This window comes from Ctenocephalides felis, unplaced genomic scaffold, assembly GCF_003426905.1.
Source record: "Ctenocephalides felis isolate EL2017-DRISC unplaced genomic scaffold, ASM342690v1 CF-g0.4_SCAFFOLD_01170, whole genome shotgun sequence".
Classification (NCBI taxonomy): Eukaryota; Metazoa; Arthropoda; class Insecta; order Siphonaptera; family Pulicidae; genus Ctenocephalides; species Ctenocephalides felis.
In genome coordinates, this window is record NW_020537324.1 from 3,633,573 (window position 1) to 3,643,152 (window position 9,580).

Sequence of the window (9,580 nt, forward strand, 5' to 3'; positions counted from 1 at the left end):
GCAACAACCGGTGCAGACGGGACTGTTGCTATTTTAACAGAAAAGGACAACTACACGAGAGGATTATCTTAAATGGGTATGCCAATTCAAATTTAATAATACATGATAAATTTCAAAGTAATATTGTTTCAGGACATGTACAGGATTTGGCTGGGATAGCGATGGAGATTTGCTTGGATGATCACACACACTAAATTCTTGCAGGTTGTATATAAAATAGAAATGAATGACATTTTACTATATTATAATATATTCATATACTTTATTTTTATTTTGCAACAGGTAACAGTATGGAATGTACATACTGCCAAAAAACAAACGCTCGATTTAAACTTGCGTGATAATCCAACATGCATGGTTTGGGCGAAACGCGATCCGATATTGGCTATCGCTACTTTGAGAGGAAATTTATCATTATATAATTATGCGACCACAAAGTAAGATTCTATATTGGCTATAAATTAAGATGTTACTATGATAAAATACGATTTATTTTTAACTCGGTATAAGGAGGGTGTCGGTGATAGGCAAGCATAGCAAAAGAGTAACCTGCGGTTGTTGGAGTTCCGAAGGTTTGCTGGCTTTGGCCGGAGAAGACCGCAGTCTTTCTGTGAGCACAGTGGATGGGGACACACTACGCGTGGTGCCATTACGAGACACCCCTTACGACGTCACCTTCGCTGATATGAAGACCGATGAACGCACTCAAGGAGAAAATACAGTAAATAATCAATTAGAACTTATTATGAACTTCTAACTATCACTTCATATATGTTCATAACGTTTCATATTATAGATAAGTGTAATATTAGGAAAGAAAACTTTATTCCTGTATAATTTACTCGATGCTGAAAATCCTATCGAGTTAGGTTTCCAACAAAAATACGGCCCCCTTCAAATACACAAGGTAACCTAAGCGATTATTCAAAAATCCCACAATTTATATGTTATATTTGTAATTTGTTATTCTAGTGGTTTGGCGACGGCTATATCTTATTGGGCTTTGGTGCAGGACATATAGTTGCCATATCTACGCATATGCAAGAAGTCGGTCAGGAATTATTCATGGTAAAAAGCCATAAAGGTTTGTTGGATATGTCGCTTGCACCCCTCACAAGCGAGGTTGCATCATGTGGAGATAACAAGTACTAAACTTTATCACGTACTAAACTTTATCACGACTTTTTAACGACATTTATATAATAAGTACCTTACAGTGTTAAAATCCATTCCACATCTAATCTTCACGAAACTCTCTCAATTATATCTCCTGCTGATGATAGCATGGTATACCATGTAGCTTGGAATGTTGAAGGATCATTACTGGCTCTGACTACAGCCCGTGGTGCTATCCAAGTCCACGTAGCAAGATTGCCGCCAATGGGAGCAGCATGTGCACCAGCCATTGCAATCCTCAGCAGTATCGCGCAAGTTACAGTGTACCATCACTATGGAACTCATGTATTATTTTATTATTATTGTTAAGAATAAACGCTGGTGATAATATTGAATTTATTGATAGGGACCATTTGATCCTTTCACATTACCTTTGGAAATAGAACCATCATTCATTGCTTTGAGTAACCGGTATCTAGCTGTAGCAATGAATAACAGAATTTGGTTGTATCAATTGCCATCCAAACAGGATGATAATACCATCCTGCTTGGAGATAGAGAACTGATGAGTAATATAAAGAAATTATATATAAACAATAATTATATGGCGGTGATACATGGAGGAAAGTTATCGTTGCAAATGGTTTGTAACAAAAAAAATAGATAAAAAGTTTCGTGAAACGTTTAATTTAATAAATAAAAATCTTAGTTAGTGCCGGTGACAGAAGCCAATACAGAAAGAGAAGCTATGTCTTTTCCTGACGTCCATATTCAAGATGAAGAAGTTACTTGTGCAGATCTCACGCAATATTTTCTCCTTTACGGAACAGATGTATGTAATAATGTAATTAATATTAACATATTATTAAGTTAGAATAATTCAATTATTTCGAGATGTCATATAAATAATTTGTCTTCTATGAATTAGATGGGGCACATAATCCTATTTTCCATAAATGATTGGACATTAGTGCGGGAGTATCGTCATGATATGGGTATCAAATCTGTTCACAGCGATCCTACTGGGACTTGGATCATCGTGCAAGACGACAGAGGAGATGGTTACGTATATAATCCGGTAAGTTTAAATAATAATGAATAAGGTATCAATTACATATGTCAAAACTTAAGACAAAATAAAATGTTAATTTTCAGGCTAGTGAAAAAATAGTATCGATACCAGATTTTCCGTCTGGATGTAAAGGTGCTTTATGGGATCAAGCATTTTCTACCCGGCACATATTTGTCGTACATACCCAAACTAATATACATTTATTTGTGTACATCGCACAAGCCGTCAATGGTAAATTATAATTTTTGATTATTATAAGAACTTACGTTTTTAATAAGGCTAAGATTAATTTATTTCTAGGAACTCGAGCAGAAAAGATCCACACAGTTCCAAAATCTCACGACGAATTGCCTCTGCAACTATCAGACGGCGAAATCACTTATTTGATTTCCGGGGGTAAAATAACAACATTGGATATTGCTGATGCTGGCACTGATACATCTAATGGTAATAACAAATAACTGTTTATATTAACAAATTATAAACAAATTGTTATGATTTTTTCTAGAAAAACTGCCTGAAATTAATAACGTAATTATCGGCACAAATCAATTATACTCAGAAACTATGTTAGATAGATTAATAGCCTTAAAAAAACTAAACGACGCATGGAACGTTTGTGAGCACTTGAATAAAGATGAATGCTGGGAAAAGCTGGGAAAGGCAGCTATTGAGCATTTAAATATAGAATTTGGTATTTTTTCTTGTAATATCATAGCCATTAGTAATAAATTACGAACGTTTTTATAATATATTTTTAGCGATAAGCGTATATCGACATTTAAGAGACGTATCAATGGTGTGGTCACTAGAAAAAATAAGTTCAATCGAGGAACTTAAATTGCTATGCGGACACTGCGCTATGATACTTGGGTTGATAGAGGAAGCCTGCAGGTTCAATATATTTGAGGCTTATCAATAACTTTTTATCTATGATCATTTTTAATTTATAGATATTTTCAACAATCGAGTCAGCCACAAGAAGCTTTATGGTTGCGGAGAGACCTGCTACAATGGCAGCCTGCACTAGAACTTGCAAAAAGAGTTGATGTCACCGAATTTCCATTCATAGCACGGGAATATGCTGCTCAACTAGAATTTACGTAAGTTAATTGGATTTTATCGGATTATTATTAACAACATATAAGTAATAAATATATTTATTGCAGGGGTAATTTTTCAGAAGCTTTACAGCACTTTAACGAAGGCCTAATAGATGAAAAAAGCTGCGGTGATTACATCGCCAGAAGTCATAATTACAACGGCATTAAAGATGTTGATGAACATAATGCATTATGTATGAACGGCATTGCAAGAAATAGTATAAGATGTGGAGATATAAAAAAAGGGGTATGCAACATCAATAGAATTTCAACATACTCTTTATTATATCATTTTGATTTTATGATCTAGTTATCCATTGCAACGAGAAGCAACAACAAACAACTCGCTAAAGAATGTGCAGACATTTTGCTAGAACTCAAGCAATTCAGTGAAGCAGCCGAAATGTATGAAAGAGCTGATTTATGGGATCAAGCTGCTGCAATATATATTCAACTAAATTCATGGAATAAAGTGACGATGCTTCTGGACAAAGTTATATCTCCTAAGATACATTTACAGTATGCACAAGCCAAAGAAAAAGCTGCACTTTATGAGGATGCTGCTAAAGCATATGCGGCTGCTAAAGACTATACCTCTGTTATAAGAATACAACTAGAGCATTTGAATAATCCACATGCTGCCGTCGAATTATTGGAACAGAATCCTTCGAACGAAGGAGCACAGATGGTAGCTAGGTAAAAGAAAATACAGTACTTAAATTAACTTGTTCGAAATGAGTTTGTTAATAATATTTTGCCATATATTTTCCAGGTTTTATCAACGTATTAATGATCATGAATCAGCTATGAAATTTTTAGTGATATCTGGTTGCAATACAGAAGCCTATGAATTAGCCCGACGCCATGGTCTACTACAAGATCTCGGGCAACTGCTACTGGCTGGTTCTGGCACCAGCACAGACTTTAGGCAGCTAGCCGAACATTTTGAGGCCCAGGCTTCAAGTCTTCTTGCTGGCAAATACTATTTCTATGCAAGAGATTTTTCAAAGGTGCATTTTTATTGTATGCCAATTAATAAAATTAAAATTTATTAAAAAATAAATATTTTTATTTATTTTTAGGCTTTAAAGCATTTGCTAAAAGCTTCTGCTTTAAGTTCAGCAGAAAATGAAGCTTTATCTTTAGCTGTCGATACTGTAGCTTCATCAAATGATGAAAAATTAGTTGCACATTTAATAGAATTTTTGTTAGGAGAAACTGATGGCATACCCAAGGTATTTAACAGATTTTTGTTTTTAGTAATATAGTAAATTCTTTAATTATATTCACAGGATCCTAAGTACTTATTCAGATTATACATGGCCAGGAAACAGTTCAAAGAATCAGCAAAAGCAGCAGTGATAATTGCAAACCAAGAGCAGATTAACGGCAACTATAGAAGTGCTCATGACGTCCTATTCTCTATGTACCAGGAGTTACGCCACAATGATATACCAGTCCCATTAGATATGAGAAATAGTCTCAATCTTTTGCATTCATATATTTTAGTAAGGCTACATGTGAAGAGGGGTGATCATGAAAAGGCAGCCAGACTATTGCTGCGAGTAGCTTCAAATATATCAAAATTTCCACAACGTAAGACTGGTAAATTATTTCATTTTGAAAACTTTAAATTCAATCATTTATATCTTGCAGATGTAGTTCCAATATTAACATCTACAGTAATAGAATGCCACAGATCTGGTTTGAAACAGTCAGCATTTTCTTACGCCGCTACACTAATGAGACCTGAGTACCGATCCCAGGTTTATTTTTAATTGATTGAGTTAAATTAATATATTTTTCACTTATTTATATAAATTTGTTTGTTTTGAATACAGATTGATCCAAAATATGCGAAAAAAATCGAAACCATAGTGCGTAAAACACGAGGAACTAAAGACTCTGAATTAAATACAGATGAACAAGAAAATAGATCTCCTTGCCCATATTGTAATTTTAATTTACCGGACATGGAAGTGAACTGTACTCAGTGCAAAATGAGTATACCATTCTGTATTGCAACTGTAAGTTATATTTCTGTAGATATGATATTATTTTTAATACTTAATACAGAATGATTTTAATCTGTTTATGTTAGGGCAAACATGTTATTAAAGATGATTTAACCACATGTCCTGAATGTGATTTTCCAGCAATTAGAAGTGAATTTATAAAGTAAGTTCATTAAATATTTACTATAGTGGATAATAATTAATCAAATATGAAATATATATATGTTCCTCATAGGATTTTGGAAAGTGAAACACAATGTCCAATGTGCTCAGAAAATATTACAGTGCAAAGACTGATGCAAATTGATGACCCCAGTTCTTATTTAAATACTAATAATTAAGTTAATATTATATTATTTTTATGATGTATAAATAAAGAAGAAAATGAAGTTTGCGACTTCAATATTAAAAATTTAAAACTGAACATTAATGCAAAAGAAAATAATGAATGAGTTCTTGCCTCAATATTTTTGACTGGACAGCTATGAAATGATAAATTTCCTTACTGTAGCAAGAATTAACATTATGTGTTGAATATTTAATATAAATATAAAACACATAATAATAATTGCATGAAATATATTACTTTTTATTTCAATTATACTAAATTTATATAAATTTTATATACATAACTTGAGGTTGGAATCTACTGTGCATTACTTTGCTTTTGTTCTATTAGTCTTTTTAGTTCAGCACTATCCATCCTCATACTGTCAAGATCCCTTTTAACCCTTGCCAAACTATCAGCAATTCGTTTATTACTTTCCTGTTGAATATGATCTTCAAGTTCTCTAGATTCTCGAACAGCACCACCTATTGCTTCAACAGTTTCAACAAGTGACTTACAATCAGTATGCAGGGTTGCTAGTAATTTATATGCTGTCCGGCCTAACTCATGCCGTCTTGCATCCTGACAAGTTTGATTTATGTAATTATATTTGTAATGTACACATAATGAGCATTAGAACCAACCTCAAAAATTAGTTCATCAGTTTCTGTAAAACTTCTCTGCAATCGGCCTGTTAAGTTATTTATTTCTTTCTGCAATGTTCTAGTTTCATTCAATACACGATTTAAATCTGTTTTTTGTTTGCCAATGCTGCCAATAATTTCTAATATACGATTTGTATATGCAGATCTATAAAGTGTATTTAAATATAAATTGAATCTAAATAAAAATAATATTTTTAACTTGTATAATAAGATGATTTGATACCTGTTTATGTCTTTATTAGCATTTTCATATTCCTTTGATAACTGTGCTTGTTGATTAGTTTTAAGATTAATTTGACTAATAATGTTATCACACTCTTGTGTTATATTTTCTAATGATTCAATTAATTGTTTATGTTCTGACTAAAAAAGAATAACATTGTGATATTCAATAATGTAAACATTTATTTTATTATCACTCACAGATTTAAAATTTGCTTTATTTTTTGCTGCTTGGTATTGTTCCATATAACCTAATTTATGTTCCTCCCATTGTTTTGATAAATGTATCAACTTCTTAGCACTGGCTTCTGCTTTATTTTGCAATTTTAATAAATTCTCTTCTCTGTTGTCTAATAGAGTCCGACTTTTAACAATCAGCTCATACTTGTCGATAGCTTTTTTATACAGATTATCTTCATTATACCTATCATCTAATAACTTTTGTAATTCTTGTTGATAATTTACTATTTCACAAGCATAAGCTCCAATATCTGCATTCATAGTCTCAGTTTTATTTGCCAGTTCTACTATAACTTCTGCCTCATTTTCTGCTTGTTGCTCATTAACATTTACTTCATTTTTAATAATTGCTTTTATATCTAAACTTGCTTTTGAGAAATTATCTACAGAATGACTATTAACATCACCAGTAATGCTACTAACAGAATTGTTAATTTTGTTCCACTGTTTCAGTAAATGATTTTGAATATCTTGTTCTGTAGAAGTTTTTCCTAAATTTTTATCATTATGAGATATAACAGATTGGATGATAGAGTGACTATCTATCTGATCTTTCAAAAATGGAAGATATTTTACCCAATAATTTTTGAATGCTGTAAATGTTTCAAGAACAAATTAATATTTCTTTTGAAAAATAATCCATTTTTATACAACTTTTAACTAAAATACCTTGGCAAACATTTGGTAAGTATGGTTGTGGTATAGTTAGTGATTTAGTTTCACTAACATTCAACTTTCTTGGTCGGCCTTCTATGCACAAAATGCCACTATCATATACTCTGAAACCATTTGGTTTACATTGAGAAAATAAAAATGGGGCTGTAAGTTGTTTATGCAAAACATGGGCTATATTTTGTAGCAATTCATCTGCAAGCCCTTTGGGACCTGACACAATTTCTTTATCAGCGTCTTTAGGTAGGTGTTCAATAAGAAACATAAAAATTTTACGTAGGTCGCTCTCATTGGAGTATAAAAATGCTTGATAACCTATATCACCATTATATCCTACATCCTAACAAAAATTGATATATTAATATATGACAATATTATGATAAAATAAAATAATGTATATACTTTGCAAGCCGCAGCAATAGCCGCTGTAGCTTTGAAACGCATAGCCATGTTAGCAGGTAAAATTAATGGTAAATCTAAATTAGGTTGAATTATATTTAAGCAACGACTTGCAGCTTCTATAACTAATTCTGGAGTAAAATCTCCCACGGAGGATACTTCTTCATCCAAGTTACTGTAATTTGCAAATAAACATCCATGAAATATAAAAAGCAAGAATTATCCTTATTGCATGTGAGAAACTAACCATCCAATCTGTCGTAGAGAATGAATAATAATATTGTCAATTTCCTCCATTGTTGTGTTATGTATTTTCAATTAAAATATTCTAAATGGGTTTATTCACTTTCGAAATCATTAATAATAACTGACAGAAGAATCATCTTTATCTGTCAACTCTCGGTGTCAGAACTGTCAAAACAGCCGAAGTAAAAGCATGTTGACAACATTAAAAACACAAAATGAATGGCGAACAACATAACCTCCGGTTTGTCGGCAAAGAAGTTTTCTTTTTACCCTCGCAAACATGGTAAGTGGACGTACAAGCCATATTATTTCTTAATCTTCGTTCATCCTTAAAATAAATCTATTAATATTCTTAGTATTAAGCTCACGCAAATTTAGACTACTTGCGATATTGTATTTAGTGTAATTTTTATACAAAATGGTATTAAACATCAGGTGAAGTGAATAACCTCAATCTGCGATGTACTCACATACGTCATTTTTTTAGGTGAACGTTCCAAAATTACGCAGAACCTTCTGCAAAAAATGCAAGGTTCACAAGCAACACAAAGTAACACAATATAAAAAATCAAAAGAACGACATGCAGCCCAGGGACGTCGTCGTTACGACAGAAAACAACAAGGTTTTGGTGGTCAGACCAAACCTATCTTCAGAAAAAAGGTATTTATTATTTTGCTATCCTGAATGTAATTTTTATATCGCATGATATATTCAATGTTATTTCTGTTCTGTAGGCTAAAACTACTAAGAAAATTGTATTGAGAATGGAATGCTCCGACTGTAAATTCAGGAAACAAATCCCACTTAAGCGTTGCAAGCACTTCGAGCTTGGTGGTGACAAGAAGAGGAAGGGACAGATGATTCAGTTCTAAATGTGTATTTTTTTTACATACGACTGTATTTAGTTTAATAAAGCAGTTTAATGTATTACGGTGTATTATTCACTTATTGAACGCTATTATCGATGATGTGAGATCCACTTGGTTATACTTTAATTCCATTTGAAACTTTATTGGAACTTATTTCTTTTCAAAGTTAACCCTTTTAGGTCAAATTAAATTTGGAGATAGTTACTTAATAATTGTTTTGTGAACTTCGGATACATTTTTATTCAATAAATACACACTTATCTAGTATTTTTATAAAATTATTTTGCAATTACTGTATGCTGTATGAATGCATACAGTACAAAGTTCACAATTCGTATAGTACGTTATTGTGGTGGCTAAAAGCAGACATTTGATATAATATAATTAGTTTATCACTATTTAATCTAAAAGTTCATCATAGTTTCTCTCAGACGATTTCTTAATGCTTTAGGTATATCTACGCTATACTTAAAGAAAATGTTATTTATATTTCAGATATCTATAAATATATAATATTTAGTTGATTTTCATTTTTACTCTTAACTGAACGCTTACATGCTGCATTCGATTTTACTATTCTTATAAAACATAATGCACCAATTTATTATTTAAATTGATATAAATTTACGATA

At 32.0% G+C, this 9,580-nt stretch overlaps 3 protein-coding genes across 4 annotated transcripts; 2 read left to right on the forward strand and 1 right to left on the reverse strand.

The window, feature by feature from the left end:
• Positions 1 to 339: 339 nt before the first annotated feature.
• On the forward strand, positions 340 to 5,647 carry LOC113366001 (WD repeat-containing protein 19-like). The gene is made up of 22 exons (XM_026607548.1): positions 340 to 437; positions 511 to 721; positions 797 to 907; positions 973 to 1,145; positions 1,218 to 1,461; positions 1,523 to 1,759; positions 1,826 to 1,948; positions 2,045 to 2,194; positions 2,272 to 2,419; positions 2,489 to 2,635; positions 2,697 to 2,882; positions 2,950 to 3,082; positions 3,142 to 3,291; positions 3,358 to 3,538; positions 3,602 to 3,987; positions 4,064 to 4,301; positions 4,374 to 4,526; positions 4,584 to 4,887; positions 4,948 to 5,057; positions 5,133 to 5,318; positions 5,393 to 5,469; positions 5,542 to 5,647. Exons 1-22 carry the CDS (start codon positions 355 to 357, stop codon positions 5,645 to 5,647), a joined length of 3,837 nt encoding a protein of 1,278 aa, XP_026463333.1. The 5' UTR covers positions 340 to 354.
• A 304-nt stretch (positions 5,648 to 5,951) lies between these two features.
• LOC113365658 (coiled-coil domain-containing protein 22 homolog) lies at positions 5,952 to 8,216 on the reverse strand. Its single transcript, XM_026607171.1, has 7 exons — positions 8,080 to 8,216; positions 7,836 to 8,007; positions 7,431 to 7,773; positions 6,723 to 7,354; positions 6,523 to 6,662; positions 6,279 to 6,444; positions 5,952 to 6,216 (listed from the first exon to the last, which is right to left on the reverse strand). The coding sequence occupies exons 1-7, from the start codon at positions 8,127 to 8,129 to the stop codon at positions 5,953 to 5,955; spliced, it is 1,767 nt and encodes a 588-aa protein (XP_026462956.1). The 5' UTR covers positions 8,130 to 8,216; the 3' UTR covers position 5,952.
• A 9-nt stretch (positions 8,217 to 8,225) lies between these two features.
• Positions 8,226 to 9,005, forward strand: LOC113365659 (60S ribosomal protein L44). 2 transcript variants are annotated; one of them, XM_026607173.1, is made up of 3 exons: positions 8,226 to 8,361; positions 8,566 to 8,739; positions 8,814 to 9,005. In XM_026607173.1, exons 1-3 carry the CDS (start codon positions 8,359 to 8,361, stop codon positions 8,949 to 8,951), a joined length of 315 nt encoding a protein of 104 aa, XP_026462958.1. In that variant the 5' UTR covers positions 8,226 to 8,358; the 3' UTR covers positions 8,952 to 9,005. The 2 variants fall into 2 exon arrangements, with proteins under 2 accessions (XP_026462958.1, XP_026462957.1); XM_026607172.1 differs by having other exon boundaries at positions 8,358 to 8,499.
• Positions 9,006 to 9,580: the final 575 nt, after the last annotated feature.